Source organism: Gallus gallus, chromosome 22, assembly GCF_016699485.2.
Source record: "Gallus gallus isolate bGalGal1 chromosome 22, bGalGal1.mat.broiler.GRCg7b, whole genome shotgun sequence".
NCBI classification, from domain to species: Eukaryota; Metazoa; Chordata; class Aves; order Galliformes; family Phasianidae; genus Gallus; species Gallus gallus.
The window spans coordinates 1,735,893-1,762,518 of NC_052553.1; the positions used below are offsets into that span (position 1 = coordinate 1,735,893).

At 51.9% G+C, this 26,626-nt stretch overlaps 2 protein-coding genes across 2 annotated transcripts; one reads left to right on the top strand and one right to left on the bottom strand.

Moving 5' to 3' along the window:
* The first annotated feature begins 431 nt into the window (after window positions 1-431).
* LZTS1 (leucine zipper tumor suppressor 1) lies at window positions 432-13,050 on the top strand. The gene is made up of 4 exons (XM_428882.7): window positions 432-506; window positions 9,527-9,945; window positions 10,092-10,913; window positions 11,173-13,050. The coding sequence occupies exons 2-4, from the start codon at window positions 9,598-9,600 to the stop codon at window positions 11,815-11,817; spliced, it is 1,815 nt and encodes a 604-aa protein (XP_428882.2). The 5' UTR covers window positions 432-506; window positions 9,527-9,597; the 3' UTR covers window positions 11,818-13,050.
* Window positions 13,051-16,348: 3,298 nt separating this feature from the next.
* ATP6V1B2 (ATPase H+ transporting V1 subunit B2) lies at window positions 16,349-24,745 on the bottom strand. The gene is made up of 14 exons (NM_001293241.2): window positions 24,618-24,745; window positions 22,436-22,491; window positions 21,884-21,982; window positions 21,144-21,237; window positions 20,970-21,047; window positions 20,615-20,754; window positions 20,389-20,490; window positions 20,212-20,309; window positions 19,841-19,964; window positions 19,282-19,432; window positions 18,842-18,924; window positions 18,647-18,751; window positions 18,144-18,273; window positions 16,349-18,021 (listed from the first exon to the last, which is right to left on the bottom strand). Exons 1-14 carry the CDS (start codon window positions 24,724-24,726, stop codon window positions 17,879-17,881), a joined length of 1,512 nt encoding a protein of 503 aa, NP_001280170.1. The 5' UTR covers window positions 24,727-24,745; the 3' UTR covers window positions 16,349-17,878.
* Window positions 24,746-26,626: the final 1,881 nt, after the last annotated feature.

The following is a 26,626-nucleotide window of genomic DNA, read 5'->3' on the forward strand; positions in this document are numbered from 1 at the left end:
CCAACTCTGAGGCAGCTCTGGCCGTGGTCCCACAGCTCAGTTCCCTGTGTCGGAGGGTGGGGAATGTGGCTGGGGAATGGTGTGATCCAGGCCGGGAGAAAGCAGAGTCTGCCCTCCCAGCTCCTGCCCTGAATGAGGTCGAGCAGAGCTGCACCCCCCCGCTGCCGACTGCTGCTCGGAGCTCCGGGCTCTCCCCATGCTGAGCATTCAGAGGCACCGACGGTCCCAGGCGCTCAACCCGAGCACCTCTTGTCCTCCTTTAACCCCCTCCACACCCCAAGTCTGTGGAGCAAAGCAACCTATCTCTTCCCACACACCCTGCGCCGGCCGTGGGGCGGGGGGAGGTGGGGGCACGGCCGGGACACAAAGGCCGGGGGCTGCAGCGGGGCGGGCCGATGCGCGGGGCTCCGGGCTCCTCCTCCTCCTCCGCCGCCTCCGAGCGGGGATGCTGCTGCCGGGCACGCACCGGGAGCCCCGCGGAGCGCTGCGGGCTGCGGCCACCCGAGGTGGGAACCCATCGGTGCCGGGGGGGATACGGGGGGACCGGGAGCCGTCGGGGACGGGGAGCTCCGGGACGGGGGGCGGAACGGAGCGGAGGGGTTTGCGGCGCCGGGGCAGCGGGCGGCCCCGCACGGCAGCGAGCACCGCTCCCAGCCGTGAGCTTCGGGGTTCGGGTACCCCCACGTTCGCGGGGGCACTGCGGGTGTCCCCGGCCCCGTAACACGAGCGCGGCCCCGGCTGCGCGCACCCCTCCTCGGCTGCGGTGTTCGGCTCTGCCCCATCGCCTCCATCCGAAGTGTGGCAAACTTCAAGGAGAGGGGGAACTGTGCGTGCTCAGCACCTCGGGTCGGGCTGCTGCTGGTTGTACACCCCCCGAACTCGTTGGGAAACGTGCAAATGCATGTCTATATCTGCCTTTGGTTTGTTGTGAGCATCGTGCCGTGCTCGCGTCGGGAATTATTTGCTGGGAGAGTGTGGGGAGAGGGGGTGGGCGGCGTGGGTGCAGAGGGCTGCTGTGCGGGGGGCTGTGGTTTGTGCAGGTGTTGGGTTCCTCCGTGTGCGAGGGCTGATGGTGTCAGGATGCCGAGTGTGAGCCCGCAGCCGGGCACTGCCGGTCGTGTGTCAGCCTTTGCTTGTGCCGGTGCTGTCCTCTGTGTGTGTGTGTGTGTGTGTGCACGTAAATGCACGGGAGAGGTCACAGCTGAGCAGAGGATGCGGAGTTCTCAGATCCTGACAAGCCAGCGATTCATCTCTGCCCTTAAAAACAGAGCTTGGGCATTGTTGCTGTGGTTGTGGTGGGAATCAGCTTGGGTCTTCCCTTCTCAGCGGCTCCACAGAGCCTCATGGGGACAGCGTTCAGCCCCAGCGCTGCGCTCCCATCTTCCCTGGGAGTTTGCACCTGGCTGTCTCCAAAGGGCAGGATACCCACGGGGACTTTCCTTCTCCTGGCTCAGGAGCATTTATCTGCTCACTGGTGCAGCTCCCAGTGGGTCCAACACACATTTGTTGGCTCAGAGATGTGGAAGAGCCCCAGCCTGTATCCCCATCGCTGACCTCCCCCAGTACACCCCAGTCCCATCTGCCTCATTGCTGCTGGGTGCTCTGTGTTTGCTTTCCTGTCGTCCCCTTTGGGTGACCCCCTGGCAGTGCCGTGCCCCCAGACACCTCCTCACCATTGCACACCGGTTTGAGGGCCTTTTGGTGCTGACAAGTGAGCTGAGATCTGGGGAACTCAGCACAGGGAGCAGCACCTGACCCATTTTCCTGAGCAGGCTCGTGTTCACGCAGCAGTTCCTATGGTTGTCCAGATTCCTCCGGAGAGCTTGTTTTCCTCCTTGAAGGCTGCAGCAAGTGCAACACGAGCAGGAAACAAAGTCTCTGCTATCAGTCTCACTGATAGCATCGCTCCAGACGCCGAGGAACCTTCCTTTTGAAATAATCACCATGAGAGCCTGCCTGGCTGCCTGCCCCCAGCCTCCCCCGCCAGCTGCGCTCACGGCCATGGGCTCACACCTCCATCCAGCCCAGGACCCGCAGAGCCCCCCCTTGCCATTAATCACCGGGGCCATTAATCAGCGGGACAAAGAATTACAAGCGTAAAAAACCATCGGCACAAGCAATCAGCGGAGGGGGCAATTAATGGCAGCTGCAAAAGTGAGCTCGGGAGCACAATCGGGCGCTGCGGGGGATGCTCGTGGCTCCCACTGGGCTCTGTGTGCCCCCAGCTGTGCCTCTATTGACCCCTCCTCCTGGCACCGGGGCTGCTAAATCAGTCCTGAGCCGTTCCTTCCACCCACCCCTTAGTCACTCTTCCTTGGCACCGTGGAGAGGTGGGAGGCGAATGAATTTGAGGCTCGGGGAAAGATTTCAGGAAAAGGGATGGGTGTAAGGGACCAACAGGCAGAGCAGGCAGCCCATACAGACAAGGGCAGACCCGGCCCCAAGCAGGGGGACATGTGAAAGGGTCACCAGCAGGTGTTGGGATGCAGGCTGGGGCACCCCAGAGCTTCTGTCCCATCTCGTCCCTCCTAACTGTGATGCTATCATCACCCTCAATCGCCGTTTTCCCCTCCTGAAAGCCTTTATTTACTGCAGGCAGGTACAGTCATGCTCAGCACACACTCAGGTGAGGCATCCGAGGCATGCGGGAGGTGGGCAGCTGCCAAGCAGGCTCTGTGCAACCAGCAGCAGAGGGCTGGAGCAGCTCCCCACCTCCTTTGGGACCATGCAAAAACCCATCCCCATCTGCAGCAGTGAGAGCTCCCGGTTGCCCCCCAACACCCCAAAGTGCTGCGTGAATAAGTGCGACAATAGCACCGCTGCAGCAAACTGCTGCTAATGCCCCTGAATGCTGCATGCACCAATAAATAGTTCTGCTGGAGGTGCCAAAACCCCTCTGCCCTATTCACCATTGCAGTCTGGGGGCTGTGAGCTGCTGCAGGGGTGCAGGCAGGCAGCAGTGGGCAGGAGCGACGTGGGTGGTTGCCATTGGGAATGAGTTAAATATAGCAGGGAATGCACGAAGGTTTGGCACGTGGGTCACAGAGGATTTCCTGCAGGGGCTGTTTGCCAGCATTGGGTGTTTCAGAGTGGTGTTAAGAAAAGGGCCCCCTAGAGCAGGAAGGCTCAGTGGGTTGGCTCTGGAAGTGCTGGGTGTGTGCATGCACGGCCATTGCTTTGTTAGAGAGGGGAAAAAATAGGAGCAAGGGGCACTCTGTTGCACAGGCAGGGCTGAGATGCTGTCCCTGCAGCACCCTGCAGCTGGGAGCTCAGGACAGCAGTGCTGTGTTCAGACCTTCCTCTTCCTCCTGCAAAGTTCTCCTCTTGAGCTAAAAGCAATCTCTGTAATCCTATTGCAGGGCCTCTGCAAGGCAGCTCCTTCCAGCAGAGGGTAGCAATGCATGAGCATGCTGTCCTCCTTGGGATAAAGGGGTTCTTAATTGTTCGTTAGGGATCCTCACCTTTGGAGCAAGCATCTCCCTTCCACGGAGCAGCGGCATTTTGCTGAGGTTTCCTGCATGCAGAAGGGACAAATGCATCCACTTCCAATCCTGCAGAAGCAAAGAGAACGGTGTCAGAGGGAAAGTTGGAAGGCGGATCTCAATATTTAATTGCCTTTTAGCAATACATCAGCCATAGCAGCAGCAAAAGGCAGAGCTGTATCGCAGAAATGCCCCTCTGAAATGCAAGCGGCTGTGTTTGTTTTCTTAAACAATTAAACGCCATCTCCATCAGCCACTTGTGGATGATCTTATTTAAAGGTTAATTGAATATTCCTTGCAACTTTGATGTGCATTTCTCTTTGGAGAGAACTGCTCCATTTGGCAGCCAGGCATTAAAGGGGTGGAATGCGCAATGGGCCAATTCGGGAAAAAAAAGAGGAGGAGGGAAATAGGAAGCAAGAACTGAATTTGCCTTTTCTTTTCCCTTCTGTGGCTGCTGCACCGAAGCAGTTGAGCAGAGCAGGGATGGGAGAATGTAATGCTCTGGAAAGCAAAAGGAGCTGAAGGAGAGGGGCAGACAGCGGCAGCACAGCAGATGCTCTGCACAGCAGGGACAGAGCCTGGCTGGGTGTCAGCACGCAGAAGTTGCCTTTTCTCAGCTCCCTTTTGGCTGAGCACTGCGCGGGGTACAAAAATACCCGGAATGAGAGAAATCACAGCACAACTGGTGCTGCAGACAGGGAAGGATGGTGCGGAAGGAGTGCGTGGCTTTGCTCTGGAGCTTGGGTGCCAGGAAGCCAACGTGGGCTTAACACAGACAGCCTTGGTTTGGTGGCAGACATGAAGTCCTACCTGAGAGAAATTCTTTCCCTGATCCTCAGCCTTCTTGCTAAGCTCAGGGGTTGAGAATGCTCAGCTATCCAGGCCAGTTATTTCCTCTCCCAGCACTTAGCAGAGCACCCAGAGGACACGGATTTGCTTTTATAGCCCCAGAAAAGCCCGTGGAAGAGGAAGGGGCAGCAGCATGGAGGCAATGAGGGCTCCCGGCTGCTCCTCTGCCTGCTGGGGGGGTAGGCAAGAAGATCACTGCAGATGGAGACTGGTCTCCATGGCAGCCCGCAGCTCCAGTTCTAAATTTTTCTCTGTCCATGGAGAGGATGCTTCTCCTCCGTGTGCTCTGGGGGGGCTGCAGCAGAAAGAGCCTCAGTTTGGGGTTTTTTTTTTTTGGCAGTTTAAGGGAATGGGAGAAACCCTTGGTGCTCCCACCTTGGCAGAAGCCAAAGGGCAAACGGACACCCCATCACTCGTTCGTGCTGTGCCCACGACTGGGGAGCAGAGGAAGATGCATGCAAAGCCCATGGAACGGAAAGCCAGGAGGAGCCGTATTTAGGGCACATCTCCGGTTACGTGAAGCTTTTGCTATTTCTGGCTGCATCCTTTGCATCAATGAGATCCTGGAAAAAGCTCACGGAAGACGTGTGGGACAGACACTCTCCGCTGAGCTGTGGGGATGGAGGGACAGCATTCTGCACATCCCAACCACACTCAGGGGCACCTGCCAGGCGAGGCAGCCCCTTGCCAGCCCCCTTTTTTGGGTGCCCACCCTCCCCCCCCTTCCATCCTCACACCCTGACAGATTGTGTTTTACAGGGTCGGAAATAGATGCGCGAGAAGGGGCCTCGCAGATCCCAAGTGAAAGCCATGCTCAGCTGTCACCCACCCCAGCACCAGCTGCTGGCCCCAGACGGTTCCCAAAATAAGCAGCCCACAGCTCCTGGGCATGGCGCGGCCGCTTCCCACCTGCCAACCCCGCAGGGCTCTCTCAAATCCCATCCTGGGGGTACAAAATCCCCACCCCAGAGCTCAATAGAGGAATCCTGGGTGCCACCAGACCTGAGCATTTCTGCGTTTCCAATTAGCAGGGCGTTAATTGCAGAGTTCGTTGCTTGTTAGCAGGAAAAGCCAGATGCTCTTAGAAGCGAAGCGAGCTGAAAGGATCTTTCTCCCCACCCAAGGAATATTTAAGTATGTCTCATACAAACATTTCCTTTGTGTTGGGAACATGACTGTGGGGACATGTGGGTGCTGCTTAGCTGCTGATTCACCAACAAGTGCCAGGGTCCATCCACCATGGGAGCGGGGCAAAGCTGGAGCAGCTCAGGGTGCTCCTGTGAGGCACAGGTGGGGCTCTTTGTGCACGGCCAGGTGAAGGCTGGGAGATGGTCCTCCACCATAAGCTCACATAGCAACACTACAGGGCAGTGCATCCCTGAGCTGGGGAGACTCAGTGCAGTGTGTTGTAGGGCAGTCCCTTTGGGAACCATCTCCTTTGGGCACTGTCTCCTTTGGGCACCATTTTGCTTGGGAACCAGCCCCTTGGGCTCCGTCTCCTTTGGGCACCAACATCCTTGGGTACCAGAAATCACAGCTTTTCCTGAGTATAACTGCCTGCTGCAGCCATTCAGCACCAAGTGCTCGTGGTTTGTCTTGCTCTTAAGTCCTTCTTGGGCTAGAGAGGCAGAAAGCATGATCTGTCACTTCTGTAGCCCACATACCTGCTTGTGCTATTAGCGTAGGCGAACTGTCCAGTAAGCATTAGCTGCAGAGAAAGCACAAGGCTCTGCAGGAATGCAGACACTTGAAGTCTGGGCTTTGCTGACTTGCGCCGAATTTCTGCAGGTTGTGCAATCAGTCCCCAGCAGTGCAGGAGCCTCTCCCTGCCTCCAGCAGGGTTTCTGCACAGGGAAACGCAGCGGCTTCCCCACAGAGGGATCAGACAGAGTGAGAGGAGGCATTGCGCAGTGGGTGTTGAGTCAATATCCTTTCCAGCTCGCTCTGCCAATATGATTCATTGTTAATTCAAGAAATTCCTCTTACCCTACTACTGGGTTCCCTAATCGTGGCTTAATCCAGGCGCCTCAATGCCACCTACACCATCACACCAACGCCCATTAAGGCCACTTGTGGGCTCACCTCGGGTCAGGATCAGGCTGCACGCTACACGGGTGCCTGCAGCTCCTTCTGCTCTTTGCAGTGCTGATGCTGAATTCTGCAGGAATAAAGAGCACCTGAGACATTCTGCAGGACCTGCAGGGAAGCAGCACTTGGCGCTGCCAACGAAGCAGGTCTGGGTTTCTTTGTAGTTGCTCAGTGCAACTAAACTTCACCTCCAGGAGCCCAGCTGCCAGGGGACACTGGCACAGCACAGGCTACGGCTGCTGCTCTGGCGTTGAGCCCACCAAACCCTCTGCCAAAGGCACTGCTGGCTCCTCTAACAAGCACCAGCCAGGGGGTGTGAATTCTCCCAGTGTTCATTGAAATAACATTAAGTGTGATGGACTCCTGGGCTATTAGAGTGGATGTAACATGTAATTGAGGCTGGTTATTCTTCATCTGGAGTGTCCCCCTTCACTAATGGCAGATCAGGGCAGAACACATGGTGTGTGCTTTGTGAGCCCCGCTGCAATTCACTCGCTGCCTCCGATCAAAATGATCCCAATGAATGTCAATGAATGAGTGGGGGGACAATGAATTAGAGTGAATGAAAGCCTTGTCATGGGGCCCTTTGCCAGCACCGAGCCACAATGCAGCACCACAAGGACAGCGCCTGCCTGGGTGGTGTTGAGTTCATTCCCATTAGTGCAATGAGGATCACGGGGTGGGGGCAAGGTCGGTGCTGCTGATGGGGCTCTCCAGGCCTTATAGCTGCCATTTATATGGGGACCGAAGTGAGGGGGGTTGGAGGAGCTGGGCACAGAGAGTTGGGTTGGGCATAGGCACGGGTGTGCTCGGCCCATGGATGCTCACACATGGACTGCCCATATCCTCTGTCCGGTGTTTGCTAGCACTGAGGATGTGGGATCACCACTTAGCCTGAAATCCAAACCATTCAATCCCAGTTTTGATTCCAGATCTCAATCCCAGCCCAGTGAGATTGCTGCTCTCCAAATTTTGGATTGAGCCGCCTCTTCATTAAGTTGTTAATCAGATGCTGCAGGCAGCACGTGCAGTGCTTTTCACCATGGAAATGCCCACGTTTCCCCCTGGGGCCACGTTCTTAGTGTCTCAAAGACCCAGACCATTGGGCAAAACACGGGCACATCACCTGGCAGCAATCAAGGGGAGGAGGAAGGATGCTGCTCCCAGATCCCGGCTCTTGGCAGCTGCTGCTGCTGCTGCTCCTGCGCTATCCGTGCACCTCCCAACAAACACCCAAATGTGTAGGCGCATCTGCACAGAAATGATGAATAATAATGTGAGAGGGAAAAAGAGTGGGCGAGAGGGTGCAGGGGAGAAGGAAGAGCTCAGATACCGGAGGGGAAGAACAGGATCAGCAGGGAGGGAGCGATGCTGTGAAGCCTGGAAAGGAAGGAAAGCTTTCACTGAGGTGAGAGAAAGCAACTGCCCGTGAAAGCTTCGCAGGGAAGAGGGAAAGGCTTCAAAGGAGCTGTGCTGCCAGGAGATAAGATTAAATTCCTGCAATCTGCAGGGAGAGCTGCCCTCCTGCGTGTGATCGCAGGGCAGACATGATTGGATTTTGGAAGGAATGCGGCATGCCATTCATTTTTTCCCCTCTTCCTGCAAAAAACAAAAGCAGGTCCAGTCCCGATTCATCCTATCTGGGCAGCGTGCACTGCTCACAGCACCACGACCCCCTGCACACAGCACTGCAGTTGCTGAGCACGGCATGGGATGTGCGTGGTCCCCTGTAGGGCGATCAGTGATGCTGAGCACCACCCCGACCCTCACTGCTGTGCTCCCATCCCGCTGCCTGCAGAGCCTTTTCCTTCCTGCTCATGCTGTGTGCTGAATGCCAACACCTCCACGGCTTTCAAATTAAACCCACAGAGGGAAGGGGAAGAAAAAAGCCGGGCCCGACCCTCCCAGGCACGCGTGGGTTGGATGGGAACACCTCCTGCCAAGGGGCTGGAAAGTCCCCGCGCTCCCTCCCCAGCTGCAGGCACCCACAAATCCATGCAGATGCACACACAGTGCTGTTATCCCACTCCCTGCAGCAATACCTCCTCCACCGTTGTGCCTCTCACCCTGTAAAAGTGAATGAACCCAAACTCATGGATCACTTCCAGTGCATCAGCATCCAGACGGGCTGCTGGCTCACTTCCCTTAATCTCCCAAAAAATGGATTTAGGGATTAAAGCGGATCTTCTGTCTTGCTGGGACTTTGGTTTGACACTTAATCAATGCGAGTCCTTGGGGCACAGAGGAAAAGCAAAGAAATCAAGCTGAGGGATGGGCACAGGCTACAGTTAGTGAGCTCAGGGTGCAGAGGAGCCCGACAGAAAGTCAGAGCATGACAAAACATGGGGATAACATTGGAGCAGCTCCTCCCAGGAAGGCAGTGAGGGTGCCCCAGGGCTCTGTGCTATGGGCACCTCAGAGCGAAGCCAAACTGTGCAGCACCCACAGCACCAAGCATGGAAGCGTGCAGCAGGTTGCATGCAGCAGGTTGCATGCAGCGCAGAGCATGCTGCTTCCAATTGCTCACGCTCCCCAAGTGACTCAGTCGTCAAACAATTCCTCTTTGACATCTCGCTGTGCAACCCAAATTTAGCTCACTTTGGTTATGCTCTCATATCCGCCCACCAGCAGCTTGTCCCCCTTCTCCCCGCCTCACCCTTTCATTACCCCATGGAAGGCACATCTCCATCATCACCCAAGCACTGCGAGGGCCCCCAGGAGTCAGGATTTGATCCTATTTTGCTCTTTTTCCCCCCTTAGCAGAGAGAACTAATGCGCTGCATACCTCCGAACCCTAATCACAATGCTCAGCACACACACAATGCCTCTCCTCTTCTTAAGTGCTGCACCAACATTAAGCGACATTAAGCGTAATTAAGCCTCGCAGCATCCCTTTTCAGGTGGGTTAAGAGGAGCACTGAAAACTGAAGAGGAATGGGGGAGAAAAGGGTGATGAAGCACCCTCATGTGTGGGGGATGCCCTTTGCATGACCCTTTCTATGCTGTCAGTATTGCACCTCCAGGAGCAGCTCCCAGTGCTGGGTGCACAACTGTATCCCACCTCCACTCCGCACGGTGCTCACTCTGCTCTTTGCCTCCCACAGGATTGCAGCTCCGGGACACAGTGAGGGCTCTGCTATGATCACAGCCAGCGTGCCACCTGCCCAGCAGCAGCATGGGCAGTGTCAGTAGTCTCATTTCTGGCCACAGCTTCCACAGCAAGCACTGCCGCGCCTCGCAGTACAAGCTTCGTAAGTCGTCCCATCTGAAGAAGCTCAACAGGTACTCGGACGGGCTGCTCCGCTTCGGCTTCTCCCAGGAATCCGGCCACAAATCGGGCTCCAAAAGCAGCAAGAATGAGGACTTCTTTTACATCAAGGTCAGCCAGAAGGCGCCCGGCCCCCATCGCACGGACTACACGGCGCTGGGCAGCACAGAGCTGGGCCAGGCTGGGAGCAGCGGGGTGGACTTCGGGACACCCACACCGCAGAAGCTGATGCCTTTCCCCAGCCAGCTGGAAGTGGTGAGGAGGGGAGATGGGGCCCTAAACACATGGCTTCCTGCTCTATGGGGTGCTTGGGGTGGTCACCTTTGGGGTTTAAGGCGGTGCTTTGGGGGGCAGAAGGGATGGTGGTGGGTTTATGCTGATGGGCTCTGTGCTTCCCCCAGGGTGTGGAGAAGCCCATGGCACGACCCACCGCCTTCAAGCCAGTACTGCCCCGCTCCGGTGCCGTCCTCCACTCATCCCCAGAGAATGGAGCTCACCTCCCCACACAGCTTCACCCCCTGGACAAAGGCAAGGAGCAGGAGCTGAAGCCGGTGCTGTGCTCAGGAGGGCTGTCTGACTCAGGCAGGAACTCCATGTCCAGCCTGCCCACCCACAGCACCAGCAGCAGCTATCAGCTGGACCCCATCGTCACCCCCGTGGGGCCCATCAGCCGCTTCGGGGGCTCTGCACACAACATCATGCAGTGTGCCATCATCCAGGACAGCAACATGATGAGCCTCAAGGCCATGTCCTTCTCCGACGGCGGCAACAAGATCCTCAACCCTGGCAAAGCCCCCCAGCACCGCGCCGCCGAGAAGACCGCATGCATCCGCTCTCCCATCTCCACTGATGAGTCCACTATCCAGGAGCTGGAGCAGAAGCTGCTGGAGAGAGAGGGAGAGCTGCAGGAGCTGCAGCTGAGCTTCGAGGAGAAGGAAGCCAGCTCCTGCCAGGTGTATGAGGAGAAGCAGCGGCGCTGCAAGGAGGAGCTGGAGGGGCTCAAGCAGAGGTGCAACAGCAAGCTGAAGCAGAGCTCACAGAAAACCCAGCGCACGCAGCAGGTCCTCCAGCTCCAGGTGTTCCAGCTGCAGCAGGAGAAGCAGCAGCTGCGGGAGGAGCTGGAGAACCTCATGAAGGAGCAGAATTTGCTGGAGACCAAGCTGAGGTCCTACGAGAAGGAGAAGACTAGCTTTGCACCAGCACTGGAGGAGACCCAATGGGAGGTAAGGCCCAGGGAATGGAGCTGTGGTGCAGAATGCAAAGGTGTGCATGGGAGGAGCAGCACCAAACCCTGCAGCTCTTCTCCAATGGTATTCACACCATCAGCAGCCCCTCTGGTGCTAGATGTAGCAGCTGGCAATCAGGCCTTGGCACGGGTTGGGACCTGATGGTCTTTGAGGTCCCTTCCAAACCAACCATTTAATGATTCTGTGATAATCTCAGTGTGACTACAGTCCTAATGTCAGCGCTGTCTTCCCACAGGTGTGCCAGAAGTCAGGGGAGATCTCCCTCCTGAAGCAGCAGCTGAAGGAGTCCCAGACTGAGCTCACCACCAAGACCACTGAGATCCTCAGCCTGAAGGCACAGCTGAAGGATGTGAGGGCCAAGATGGAAGGGCTGGAGATGAAGACCCAGGACCTGGAGGGCTCCCTGCGCACCAAAGCCATGGAGCTGGAGGTGTGTGAGAACGAGCTGCAGCGCAAGAAGAACGAGTCCGAGCTGCTGAGGGAGAAGGTCAACCTGTTGGAGCAGGAGATAGTGGAGCTGCGGGCAGAGATGGCCGTGCTCCGGGCACAGCTGAGCGATGCCACCCGGCCCAGTGAGGTGCAGGCACTGCAGGGTGAGGTGGAGAGGCTGCGGGCTGAGCTGCAAGCTGAGCGGGACAGCAACGAGCAGATGAGCTCCAGCTTCCAGCAGGAGAGGCAGACATGGAGGGAGGAGAAGGAGAAGGTGATCCACTACCAGAAGCAGTTGCAGCAGAGCTACCTGCACATGTACAAGAGGAACCAGAACCTGGAGAAGATGCTGCAGCAGCTTGCGGCGGGGGAGGATGGCAAGGAGCCCATTGAGCTGGACATCCCAGGGGCTGACGTGCCCTACGAGGACATCATCGCCACTGAGATCTGACCCCACTCCTCTTCCCTGTACTGTTTGATGAGCCATGTATTTATTAGAGGAGCCGGCGCCCGGCCAGCTCCTCACTGCTGCCTGTTGTGTTCGAGGCCAACAAGCCACTCGTGCCAATGGTGACGTCCTGCAGCCTCCCCTCCCCACCTCCCCCTGACCCTTGTAGGACCGGCAATGAGGGCAAACAGGGAATGGGACTTGGGCAAATGCTCGGTAGTGGGATGATGCCCTTGGCCCCAGCTCCCTGCTGCAGCCTGGACAGGGCGTGGAGCTGCTCTCCCCTATTATTTATGGCCCCCACATGACCCACTCCGGCCCTTCAGCTCCTGCAGTGCCTCAGGGAGGACCCTGCACACGTGCACGACTTCACACCCACAGGAGCGACCCTCGGTGCACAGCGATGGTGCCTTCCAGCTCCAGGGAGCAGAGGTTGGGATGACCCAGACAGCAGGAGGGGATATCTATTTTATACAGAAAATCCAGAGTGAACCTGGATTCCTGCCTCCTCCCAGTCTTTTTAGAATCACAGCAACCAAAAATGCATTTTTTCCCTCCCATTCTCCCATCACAGCAGTCACACAGCCCCAGGTTGAGCCAGCACCTGGCACCAAGCCCCCACCCCATTACCAGCACCCACCTATCACCACACACTGCTGGCCATACATCCCTCTTCCCCCCTCTGTGAGCAGGACGAGCCCCTCCCTTCCTGCCACGAAGCACAGGGGGCACCCCCAGCACAACCCAACACCCCTCACCCACAGACGTGACCCACAGAAACCAGTCTGTGCCTTCTGCACTGCTCAGCAACCACCAACCACGTCCCCCCTGAGCCCACAGCTGAGCCCCGAGGTTGCAGATCAGGGACCCACAGCCAAGCCAGAGCCCCCCTCCCATGGGCTCCCCACCACAGGAGCAGAGCTCAGCCCCCCCCAGCCCCACTCCTCCCCCCACCATCCCAAGCCCTCACCCCCAGCAGCCAATGCTGTATGATGTGACCGCCCAGAGGTGCCCACTGCTGCCTTTGCACAACGCTGTGTGTGACCGTACGCATTGCAGGTGTGTGAGATGTGTGAGCTGTGGGCCGGCCGGCCACAGCCTGTACAGATAATTATTATTTTTCTGCAGTTTGGTTTTTTTTTGTTGTTTTTTTTTTTTTGATGTTATTTCTGGTGACTGATGTAAACTACTGGTTAATTTTATGGTTTTATTTATAAATAAATTTTTTAAAACTCACCTCTGTGCTCTCCAGGCATTTCCACCATATCTCTGGCCAGCACATCATCCCCCAACCAATGGGTACCATTCATCACAGCACCACCAACGGCCCTTTGGGGCCATCCTCCCCCCTGGCCTTGCTCACCTCCATCCTTACGGGCTGCCCTATGCTCCACCTGGCAGCTGGGATAACCCATGCATGGAAAAGCAGCAACTTGCTGCAGGCATGGAGAAGAGAAGACAAACCCCTGTGCTCTGCCATGGAATGGCTTTCAGTTCCAGAGCAGCCCAAACAGAGCAGCCTCTCTGGGAAAAGAGGTACAGAGAGATACAGGGAACACATCCCGATGAAAGCCAAGGGAGTGTTTTGACTGTAACACACTGTTTTCCCCTCCAACCTGGGACAACACAGCACTCACAGCAGGGAAAGCTGGGGGCATCCTCTGCTGCATTGAGGAGCAGTGAGCCCTGGTGACACCGGTGGTACCCAACACAGCACCGGTGTGTGCTGGGGACAAAGCAGCAGCAATGGCTCTGTGCAGGACTACGGGTTGCTGTGGGGTTGGTGCTTCCCATTAGCTCTGCCCCAGCTGCCCGAGCCTAACCCTGCACAACAGAAGGAGCCAGAATTAGCTGTTGAACGAATCAGCAGATGGAAATAAGCTTCAAGAGAGAGGAAAGCTGATTTACATCTTTTCTTAACACCCCGGTGCCACTCGGCCACTTTTCCGCTATGGGGGGGGGGCTGAGTCAGACCCAACATCCCAGCAGAGACACGAGCAGAGCTGCCTTTGAAAGAGCAATTAGCCCGAGCAGCCCCGCACACAGGGAGAGAACGCAGAGCTGCTTTTGATGTGCAAATCCCCCGCAGCAGCTCCCGCACCGGCCTGCCTCGCATCTGCTGCTCCGAGCAGAACGAGGGGCAGTGGCCACTGTTTGCTCTGCGGCGAGGCAGCAGCTGCCGTGGGCTCAGGCTGAAGCTGGAGGGTGGAGGGGATGGGACCCCCAGGCAGTTTTCATTAGTCATTACCAAAGGGGAAAATACTGTGTAAATGCACCGAGGCAGCAGCTGTGAGATCAGCACGTCCCATTTAGCACGGTACCTGCTGTCACTGTGCCATGAAATATTGGGCTGTTTGTTCAGCCCTTTTGTTCCCAATGCAAAGCGTCCCTCACCTGCAGGAACAGCTCTGACCACCATTGCTCCTGCTGTGGGGTTCCTAAAGCACGAGGACACCTCTCTCTCACGTCCCAAGTGCCTCTTTGCTTCCCTTCATTTTCTTACCTGTAGGAAGGGCTCTGTTCTCAGCACAGTGCTAAAATAGCTGCATAGTGTTAAAATAGCTGCATAGCAAGCCCCAGCCTGCTCCCAGGGCCTCGGGCTGAAACTATTTTTGTTCTGCTGCACTATTTGCTACCTGGGAGCTGCCTGTCTGCAGGACCTGCTGGTTTCCTCCCGCAGCTGGGGAGCTGCAAAGGGGGAAGGCAGGGCTCACTGGCTGTCCCACAGCACAGCCTGGCTGCCCACGTGCATGAGCATAGGGACAAATCTAAACTGGATAAACTGGATAGGCAAACATACCCCATTAAAGCAGAAAGTAACCCTGAACTAACTGACCCAGGTCAGAGCTGAAGAGCCCCAGCGGGCTGCTTTGGTGCCTCTAAGCACAGCCCTTGACCTTACGAAGCCAAGAGAAGGAAAGCAGCCCTGCCCCGCTGCTCAGGAACTCACTGCATTTACAGGTGCTGGCAGCCAAGCAAACCAGAAATCACTGCTGTGTGATCACTGCTTCCAGTGGGACCAATAATTTCTGAAACAGTTTTTGCACTGCTGAATATTTAATAGCAAAACAACCATTTCCAGGTGATTTAGGGTCTGAAGCAGCCCTACTTATCAGGAGTGCAGTAACAAGGCTGATTTGGAGCCACCAGGCAGCAGCTCTCTCCATCCTCTCTCCACTCACTTGGCTGTATGAGCAGACCAGGCAAGCAGTGCCACTACACGGCTGTGGGGCTGAGCTGCACTCAGCAGCTGTTTCATCCTCAGCACAAAGCCACCCTCACTATTTACATTCAACCCAAAGCTTTGTCTGCCCTGAACCAGCCACACTGTCACCAAAGGCTTGCCTGCATGTATCTGCTCCAGCACAGGGCTCAGACATCTCATTCTTTTTCCCCTTTCCTCCCACTGACTGCAAAGAAGCAGAGCTGATTTGCAGCAAGCATAGCAGCAAAACTCTTTTCACTCTGCTCTACAGTGTTTGCAAGGACCAGGGGCCACATTACCCATGCACATACTTGCAGGTACCTTGTGAGAAGCAGCTGCTCGCTCTGCCGCGCTCACCGCCCGCAGGAATGCTGCTCAACCTTTGTCCTCAGCCCTCACCACCACTGAAGGATTTCAGGAATCCATTGGACTTTGGAATTTCTCCTCTTCCTCGTGTTTTCAGCCTGCTGCCGTCTGCTAATGCAGTTATTCGCGTGCCTTAACCACAGGCTCTCCCTCAAGACAAAAAGTGACCGTGAGCTGAGTTGGCTGGATGGGCAGAAAACATTGAGATTTGTTCCCAACCTTTTTGAAGACTTTTTAGCATGCTATGTTTTCCTTCCTCTATAGTATTGAATCTCTCTCAAAGTCTGAGAAATAATTACAAAGCCATTCTTAATGCTGAGGAGATGGGATTTCTAACTCGGTGTCTCTAATAGTCAAAAAACAACTGTCAGAACCAGCCTGGACAGTTAAATGAGTTCTTAAAGAGTGAGGTAATGTCTTCCTCTGCCCTCAAGGACTCCTTGTGCTTCCACGCAAGCAGCAGCTTGAATTGCAGCATGGTAGAATAGTTCATAGAAAGAGACTGAAGACAGCCTCAGAATATCAGAACAAACACACCCACGGCACAGCTCCCCCTCGCCCTTCATAGCACCACTCAGACAGGAAGTGCAGAGTCAACACCCCCCTTAAGATCACCCCTAAGCAGCCTCTCCAGGAGGTTTCCCAGTCTCCTCCAGCACAAACTACCAATTGAGATTCACGTGGAAACGTGGTATCACACAATGATTGCACCACCCACCCACTCAGCAGCACAAAGCATTCAGCCCTGAAGCTGAAGGCCAAATCTCGAGCCCCAAAAGCTACCAGCTCCACTAGCAAGGCATGTGGCTCCAGTGGCCCTCACTGCAGACAACTGAAGTGTTTGTTTTCAGCAGACTAGAAAGCATTTTCGTTTGTGTAAATAGAAGCCTTGGTGGCAAAGGACAGTTCAGCCATTACAGAATGACCCCAGGTTGTTTCTAACCACAGAACAACAGAAATGTGTTTTGTTCAACACCTTTCATATTTAATTTATTTAGATATTCTCTACATTAAAGTATTCTCATGCCAACACTTGCAGCCTCCCATTCCTACCTCAAGAGAAAAAAATAGACTTGACACAGCTTTAGAGTGGAATGCACTGGAATAAAGTTACTATTGTGTCCAAGTTACAGAGAACACTGAACAAACCCATAGAACTGCACACAGGAAACATCAGGGAAAGCTGGAATTAGCACGCTATCCTTTGAGTCACGTTAGCACCTTCCTAGACAAGCACTGAAGGCGTTCAGAGAGGTGCAACATGCTTTGGTGAGCTAGACCAGAGATAAGATTACATTAAGCCTGGGAAAAAAAAAAAGCCAGCAAGCCTGCCAGCACTGGGCTCTGAGCCTCGTCTGAACCAGTTTAAAGTAAGAAATAACACTGAAGAGGCTAGCCAAGTTCGCAGTGATAGGGAATGCTGAGCTCTCCTGGCTAGCCAAATCTGTGCCTGGAGTGCAAACCACAAGAGCTCTGAACACGACCCAGGACCCAGCGCCACCTACAGCACGCTTTGTAGCAGAATTCAATATCCTTTCATGCATGAGGTTGCTTTCTGCTGTTGCATTGTTTAGTCCAACGCATTTTAAAAGCTGACCTCCCACCAGTACAATTGTGTCTCGCATAAAGAGGTTTTCTTTACATCTCATATCATCCCCTTCAATAGCAGCATGGAGCCTTGAATTAGCCAGTCTTAACCTACTGACACTACTGATCTCAGAGCGCTTCAGCTGCTGTCACACGTCTCTGGCATTTCCACAATGAAAAAGAAAAGTTAAGTAGGAATCTTTCTTTGCAAGCTTCAAGGTACAATTTGGAACCTTTAATTCAGCCACTGAGCCATAACACGCTGCCTTCAGGTAAGCAACCCACTGGCCTGTGACCTCTGCACTGAGACCTTGCTAGCAGAAAAGCACTTAGCATGCTCACTAGTGTCCTTAGTTCATACACGCCTTTAAGAATTTTAAACCACAGTTAAATCAGTGACTTGCATTTTTTAGAGATATGACATTGTGCACCACACTTTGCACATGTTAGCCTGGTCTTCAGGCACAGCAGCAGGACAGCAGAGAGCCATCTGTTCTACCAGCAGCAAGGCAACTGCACGTGATCAAAATGAGCAGATGCTTTGGACATTAAGTCACATTTAGTCTTTCTAACCCACATGCTCCTGGTTTGGAATTAAAGATTTGCAGTTTCTGGTAATCCTCTGACATTCATTTGAAATGCCTATAAAAGGTCCAGTTCAAACAAAAAAGAAAGCTTAACAATAGCTATTGCACATATGTAAGAGCTGGCCTAAAGGTCTTCCTGAAGATCCAGGCTTTAGAAGAAGGGCTATTTTAAGAACTGGTATCAGTGTACATTGGAACACTGGCACAAATGTCACCTATTCTTGGTTTTAATCATAAGGGCGACAAGTAAACATCAACACATGAAAAAAGGAAAACAAACAGCATTTCACAGAGCAAGGGGTTGGAGACGAAGTTGTGGTTAGTGTTTTGCAGTCGAATCTCGAGGATAGAATTCAGCCAGTGTTGTTTGGGGAATTCTCTTCAACATCTCCTTGGGGAAGATTCGCAAAAGCTGCCATCCAATGTCCAAGGTCTCGTAAACAGTACGATTTTCATAAGGACCTACAGAAATCAACCACAGACTGAAATATGGGGCAGGAAAGTGTCTCAGCAGCAAGGGTATCTCAAAACAAGACCTTCTAGGTGTTAATGTGTACTGTGATGTTCTTGAAACTGACACTTACCCTGAGCAATGAAGTTCTTCTCAAACTTCTGCAGAAACTCCAGATAAAGAAGATCATCTGAGGTAAGAGCTTCCTCACCTACTACAGCCTTCATGGCCTGCACGTCCTTCCCAATAGCATAGCAGGCATACTAGAAGGGACCGAAACAGAAGAGCTTTTACCTTGGTAACTAAAATACACCCTCAGCTTAACAGCAACTGAGGTGGTTGCTTGGAAGGATGACATTGGAGGTCACTTACAGAGCTCAAGCCAACATCATTACCATATTACACAGTGACCAATACAGTAAGAACAACTCAGTCTATGGTTAATATAGAAAGGAACAATTTATGCAGTAACTGCTGAGAACATTAGGTGTTCTACATCATACAGCATGCACATTTCATGCTGCAGAGAATCAAGTGAAGGTGACTCAGAAGGCTACAGAGCACCTAGGTGAAGGTTGATTAGCAAGAAGTGTGTTTGAAATATGCCTCTCCTTCCCTGAAGAGATTTTTACATACCAGTTGGTTGGATACATCTGCATGATCCTTCCTGGTCATGCCCTCTCCAATAGCTGACTTCATCAGTCGAGACAAGGAGGGCAGTACATTAATAGGTGGGTAAATCTGAGGAGAGAAACAAAAAAGTAGTTAATAATAATACTTTAAAAAGCAAGGAAGTTGGTCTTAAATGTGTTCCAACCACTGTGTACCCACCTGTCTGTTGTGCAGCTGCCTATCCACATAGATTTGTCCCTCAGTGATGTATCCAGTCAAGTCAGGGATAGGATGAGTAATATCTTTATAAAAAAAAAAAGAATGACAGTTTTCAAACCTTTTATATCCTTTCCAGCAGTAAAGTGCCAGGTTTTCTTTTTTTCAGAGTTAAATGACTTCTATAGCAAAATGCCATCAGTGAGTACTTCCATATATCATTAAGTGCTCCTACCCAAGAGCTGTAAGCTCTCCTGACAGGGTGCTAGAGAACAGCCCAGAAGTCTTGAAATGGACAAAGCATTCTTCTTAATGATACCAAGACAGCAGCCAAGAACTGCACCACCAAGTGAAAACCCAAGGGCCACAGGACTCCCACCTTTCTGTTTGCATTGAACAAGTCATTTAAAGTACAAGTTATTAAAAAATTGAAAATAACTCACCATCATTGGGCATGGTAAGAATGGGAATCTGAGTAATTGAGCCATTTCTGCCTTCCACACGCCCAGCACGTTCATATATAGTAGCCAAGTCAGTGTACATGTAACCTGGGAAACCACGACGGCCAGGTACCTCCTCTCTAGCTGCTGAGACCTGAGAGGATTGAGAAAAGAATTTCCAAGATCACTCTGACAGACCTGCTACCCTCCCTAATTAATCTGCAAGAGTCACTGCAAGTTCCTCTTCCTGCAAGTAGTACTGAGATACAGATGTGCAAACCCCTCCAAAGAGAAATATGTCACCCCAACTGTTGCCAAGGCAAATCAGAAATGTTAAACTGCTGAATGTCACGAATTAAATTCAAATATGAAAGACAGTAATAGCTCTCTGACTATCAACCGTAATTCTAGGTGAGCAATGAGTAACTAAAAGCCTCACTGGCTAATTTAAGAACATTGTAAGGAATACTAATCATAACAGTTGGAGCAAAAATTTGCATTTTCACATTATACTATGAACTCTTTCTGGCAACACTCAGCATGTGAGTTCATAAAAACATACCTCTCGTAGAGCTTCAGCATAGGAGCTCATATCTGTCAGAATGACCAGCACATGCTTCTCACACTGATATGCCAAGAACTCTGCCGTTGTTAGAGCCAGACGAGGTGTGATAATGCGTTCAATGCTGAAATAGAACAGCATGGCATATTAATGACAGGTACTTCAAAGCCACAAAGGAACGGTCTGAAGTTACAAACACATTAAAACCCTCTGAAAAATCTGCAAGATGCTCCAAGTGGAATACCAGCATTTCATACTTGGCTTAACTGCAGAATGTCTGCGCCACATCTGCAGATCAACAGTGAGGCCTTGGCTTCCAGTTTATTTGTTCTTTTCAGCTCTTCTCAACCAACACAGTTCTAACTACTTACGTTGGGTCATTGGCCAAATTCAAGAACAGACACACGTTGTCCATGGACCCATTTTCCTCAAAGTCTGATTTGAAGAACCGAGCAGTTTCCATGTTCACCTAAATCATGAAATTAAAGCATCAGTTTCAGATCAGACTTCAGCATTCAGCACTTAAACCCTTCATACTATTGACTTACACCCATAGCAGCAAACACGATGGCAAAATTTTCTTCACTGTAATCCATCACATCTTTGGATTTCTTCACCAAGCCAGCCTGGCGACAGATCTGAGCTGCAATCTAGAGGGGAAAAAAGCTTCAGTGCATCTGCACATTTGATGAGGAATTTAAACCTGCTCACTTTCTAACCCTGGCAAAAATGCAAACTGCTTCAGCAGTTTTAAGAACCGCTCTGAATACCCACCTCATTGTGGGGCAAACCAGCAGCAGAGAATATGGGGATTTTCTGCCCCCTGGCAATGCTGTTCATACCGTCTATTGCAGAAATGCCAGTCTGAATCATCTCTTCTGGATAGATTCGACACTGGGGATTGATTGGCTGACCTGTTAGATTTTTAGAAAACACACACTGTTCAACACTTGATCAAACTACCACTGATTTTGAGCAGTGATCCAAAGCTCATGTCAAAAGCTGCAAACCACACCTTCAGGCCTACAAGTCTTTGGAGTTGACATATATTCCCATGAACAGGTTCCACATATCACTTAAGACAGTTATTTTCTTCTACCTCCATACCAGAAAGAGATGAAGAACATACCCATTATATCCAGGAAGTCTTCAGCCAAAACAGCGGGGCCTCTGTCTATGGGTTTTCCTGATCCATTAAATACTCTGCCTACAAGAAACGGCAATGAAATAGAAGTGAAAGTTACTGAGAAAATAAGTTAGTGGGCGATAAGCCTGTTCATTCTTTAAAGAAACAAGTGCTCACCAAGCATATCTTCAGAGACAGGGGTTCGAAGAATGTCCCCAGTAAACTCACAGGATGTTTTCTTAGCATCAATACCTGAAGTGCCCTCAAATACCTGTAAAGAAGCAAGGGAATTAAAAAAAAACACAAAAACAACCAGGAAGGAGTAAGAACTGTGCTTCACAAAATAATGCACCAGAATGCTGCTTCACAGCTTGAGAACTTGATCAGCCATAGGGGAGAAAAAAACAAGGCAGTCCCCTGCGAGCAGAGGATTTCAAAAGCAGCTCACTGGTACAAAGCATGACATCAAAACCTACTTTAACAAATTCATGAGGTGTATCAGCAGCAACCAACAGACCCAGTGCCATTCTTTTGATCTCAAGTGTTTTCCTTTGCCAGCAAGGTAAAGTTATTCAGATAAGAATTAGCATTAGCAAGAAACACTGGCTTAGAAGAAATACCTACATGCACATAGTATAGCAGCTGATTCTGAACCTAATATTGTACAAACACAGCATGGTTCCCTTCATCTAGCTGTAAATTAATCAGGGTCTTCAGGGAATACAGGAAAAAGTAATTTTGCAATCCAGATTTCAGTCTAAAATTATTCATATGGTTTTAAACTTCAAATAAGTAACATGGTTTTTTAAACTTATAGTAGTAACAGAATGCATCACAAGGCATCTGGCAATTCAGACATGCGGATTCACAAAGTATTTTTCTGTTGCATCAAGAGATGATCTGGTCCCCATGCACACCTGAACCACAGCTTTGGAGCCACTGACTTCCAGAACCTGCCCACTTCTTCTGGTGCCATCAGGAAGAGTCAAGTGGACAATCTCCGCGTACCTAGGAAACTGAAAATGAGGAAGAAAGAGGATGGAAAACATTAAAAACCTCAGAAGTAGAGCTGTGAAACAAAAGGCATCAGCTGCAGACAAGTCTAGCTTAGAACTTACCTAGTTTGTTTGTTTTAATTTTATCATCAGAAAAAAAAATAATTCCAAAATGATTATGTATGTTTCTCTATTTAAGCTCAGACAACATTTTGAGTTGTTTGGCAGAAATAGAACAGTGTTTCCTTTCTTTTCCCAGCAGCCTCAGCTACTCATCCCTTTCTTCTGACATAAGTGCAACTCTTTAGCTGTACTGCTATTTGTTTTCATTTATTTCAGCAGTCAGAAGCCAACCTTGTATTTAAATCGCTCAGGAGATGCATGAATTTCACAGCAGTCAATATTTAACCTGTTACAGCTTTTCCTGCAACATCTCTCTTGATAGCTTCATTCAAGAAGGTTCTTCATTCTCACCTTCACTTGATCCAAGATAACCAGGGGGCCATTCACACCAGACACGGTTTTATAAGCTGGAAGAAAGAGCCACAAATCAGATACTTCCTCGGAACAGCACAAATTCCCCACATCCAGTTTTCAAAGTTTCAATTCCTGCCGTCAGTCTCAGGTTTGCAGCTGTGGGGCTGAGCTCTGAACTGCTCTGTTGCTTAGGAGCCCCATGAGAAGGATGAGGTGCTGAGTTGCATTGCCAACATTTCTGCCACTGCTGCAAAGCAGCCAAGGTTAACCCTGAGACACCATCTTGACATTTTCCTGTCTGTTGGAAATTCATTGTTGCAAGCCTGTATCTGGGGGTCATCAGAACGCTACCACCAGAAACTGCGTTGCAAAGTAAAGCTGAAACACACAGTTGCAAGATATTCACATAGCAGAGATAATAACAACTGTAACATGTGATAGAGAAGTCATGGTTGTAACTGTAATTTGCGCCCAACAAATGGAGACATAATGGCTCACACGAACTCTGAACTTCCCTTTTTGGTTGTTCCTTCTTAAACCACAGACGTGTCCTGCCCCATGACACTGCAGCCACCCAAACGAGAGCCACTCATGCAGGACTTGCAATCAAAAGCTGATCAGCAGAACTCCTATGGTATGGCACATTGCTTTGGCATGCTGAAAACAATACTCCTGGGACAAAACCTTTTAATTCCTTTCCTGTCTCCTAGAAAAGGCCAACAGACTCCAATACAAAAGGTTGAACTCCACTTTAGCCAAACTACTCCTACTCTTGGGTTATCCCAAGACACCTGATACAGCTCACCATAAGGCTCACACCTGAAACATCAGCAGCTCACATGTTAGCACTACACTGTTCTCTGAAATACCTGTGTGCCCAGAAATTAGGATTCATTCTTGTGCTATCAGCTGCGGAAACACAGCAAACAGCTCTGCCCTATGGACAAACGACATCGCAGCACAGCTCAGCATCATCGACCCTCAGACAGAAGTAACACTGAGTCAAAGCTTTATCAGGGTCATGAGGGAGCAGTGACTACAAATGACTGTTGATTACTTCTCCCTTGGGTGGAAAAAATGAGGCAGAGGAGCCATTTGCAGAGCAGAAAAGAGCAGCACTTACTGCTGTCATGCTATAAGGCAGAGGGAAGGGGCACAAACCCCACCAATGGGGAGCTACTGGGAATCCCCTGGCTTGGGCACAGCAAGAAGCAGTTAAGTTTGGCACACACAGTTCACACTGTATACTGTCAACAGAGCGCACCTAAGCCAACAGTTTGAACTGTTGCAATATAATCTCTCAGCAGCAATAATCAAGGCTAAAGCACGAGGTGGTGGCACAAAACGAGGAACTCCTGTTGTCCCAGTTATCAAAATCCTGCCGAATAGCATCAACACAGCCCCAAAATGGCTGTCACCAGCAGGCAGGGCTCTGCCACCTGCACGGTGGGATTGGCATATCCAAACCTTGGGGTGGGCAGAGGGCTCTCAGGGAGGGCTGCAGGAATAGAAAACGTCCCCTTGAGCAACACAGCCCGTCCCATGACCACCTCGTGAGTGCTTCTTCCTCCACCAGCAGCGAAGGGCAAACCCCAGCAATGAGGAAACAGCCTCCTTGAGGCCAAAAAGCACCGGTTCCCCTCAAAAGCAGCTCGAGGGGCTCAGAGGTCCCACCTGCAGAGCCCAGCCTGCTCCACGACAACCCAAAAGCAAGCAAAACGCGATGTTATTCACACTCAGCAATGAGACGGCAGATAAAAACTCGGAGCTGCAGAGGTGCCAGCCTCGCTGGGAGCCGTCGCCTGGGGGTACAGCAGAGCAGCAGCACTGAGGGAGGAGGGAGTTGAAGAAGGGGAAGGAATTGCGATGGTTCCTTTGGATTCCACACCAGATGGTTCAAAACAAAGCAGTAGGGAAGTGCTCGTGACATCCAGCAGCCTCCCAGGGCGAAGGAAGGCCAACAGAAGTGCCCCCCCCGCGGCAGTCTCAGCCCCCACAGCCCCACTCCCACACGGCTTTCTCCCATCTCCCCCCTCCCCACTGCAGACCACGCACGGGGCCTCCCAACCCACGGCTTCACCCCACAGCCCCGCTCCGGCCCAAGGCGGCCCAACGGCCGGGAAAGGCCTCTCCACCGCCCCGAGCCCCTCCGTGCAGCCCCGCTCCCGGCCGCACTCACTGAGGCGCGGCTGGGACAGAAAGTCCCGCGTCAGCGCCGCCGCCTGCTCGCGCGCCCCGCCGGGCCCGGCGCCGTTCACCATCCGCCGCGCCGCCGCCACCGCCGCCATCTTGTGCGCTGCTCCAGCTGGGAGGGCTGCTGCGCATGCGCTGATATAGCGCCGCCTCGCCCCGCCCGAGCGGGGGGGGGGGGGGGACCGTAGGGGAGAGGATGGAGCTGGCCAGGGTGCTGCGCGGGGGGGAGTGGGGTGAGGGTGAGGGTAGGGGTAGGGGTAAAGGTAAAGGTAAGGGTAAGGGTAAGGATAAGGATGGGGGTAGGGGTAAGAGAAACGGTAGGGGTAGGGGTAGGAATAGGGGTAAGGGTAAAGGTAAGGGTAAGAGTGGGGGTAGGGGTAAGAGAAGGGGTGGGGTAAGGATAAGGATGGGGGTAGGGGTAAGAGAAACGGTAGGGGTAGGGGTAGGAATAGGGGTAAGGGTAAAGGTAAGGGTAAGAGTGGGGGTAGGGGTAAGAGAAGGGGTGGGGTAGGGATAGGAATAGGGGTAAGGGTAAGGGTAGGGGTAGGGGTAGGGGTAGGGGCAAGGGCAAGGGCAAGGGCAAGGGCAAGGGCAAGGGTAAGTGTAGGGATAGTGGTAAGTGTAGGGGTAGGGGTAAGGGTAAGGGAAGGGGTAGGGGGTAGGGAAAGGGAAAAAAAAAGAAAAGAAAAAAGGAAGAAAAGGAAATGGGTCGAAGAAAAAAGATAAAAGGAAAAATAAAAAGGGAATAATATAAAAAAGAATATAGGTAAAAATAAAAAAAGGGGGGGACGAATAAAAGAAGAAGAGAAGGGAAAAGAAGGAAAAGAATATAAAATGGGAAAAAAGAAAAAAAGAAAAGAAAAAGAAAAAAAATAGGAGGAAAAGGAAAAAGAAAAATGGAAGGAAAAAAAGAAAAGGAAAAAGAAGAAAAAAAAAGAGAAGGAGAAATGGAAAAAAAAGAAGAAGAAAGGGGAATTAAGGGGGAAAAAAAAGAAAGAGGAAAAAGTAAATCAAACCTTTAATTTAATAACAAAATAGTCAGTGGGTTATTTGTAAATGCCTTTGTTTTTCTTTTCCCTCTGGAAACCATTAGTGTGTCAGCTTCTATTTCCTCATGGATTATTTCTCTCCCCATACACGTTAAATTTTAATCACTGGTGTTTGCTCTCTCTGCTCAGCAGGAAGGTGGATTTGATGTTACAAACCATGTTCCATCTCTCCCTGTGCTAACAGTGAAATACTGGGAGATGTGTTTCCCAGGAGCCACTGCAGAGCTGGGTGTGTTTGGAGAAGGAATGAAGTGCTGGGGGCTGTGGGAGCGATGGAAAACCCGAAGTGGGCACAGCCCCACCTCACTGCAGCTGCCCAAGGAGAACTGGTTGTCATGGGTTAAAAAATGAATTGGAAAAAAAAAAAAAAGGGGGGGTAAAAAAAGAAAAAAAAAATGGCTAGAAAGAAGTCAACTGCCTGGAAAAATCTGATGGACTCATGGAAATGCTTCCAAAGCAGAAATGAGCAAGCATTCCCAATGCAGGCGGATGGCATTGCAGTCTCCTTTGGCTGCCAAAGGAATGCTGCCCTGACCTCGGGCTCTGCGGGGATGAGGAGGTGGCAGTGATGACCGACCCCACGAGTCCCTCTGTGCCTGGAGGAGCCGGAGCTCCCAGCACAGTGCTGGCTGAGGGTCTGAGCTCACCGGTAGGTGGGAGCGGAGCTCTGTGGATGATCAGAAAGTGATTTCCATGCTCAGCCCTCAGCTCACGAAATGTACTTAAAGACTTCAGCTTCTGCCCTCGTGGTGTTTGTTACTCAGAGGGATGTGCTTTTCTCATGCTATTGGCTGCGGGTTTTGGCCACGCAGAAGCCAGGCAAATGGCTTCAATGGCAGAGAGAATCATAGAACCATGGAACCATAGAATGAAAGAATCACCGAGGTTGGAAAAGACCACTAAGATCATAAAGATGAACCCCAGTCCATCCCACCACTCCAACTAA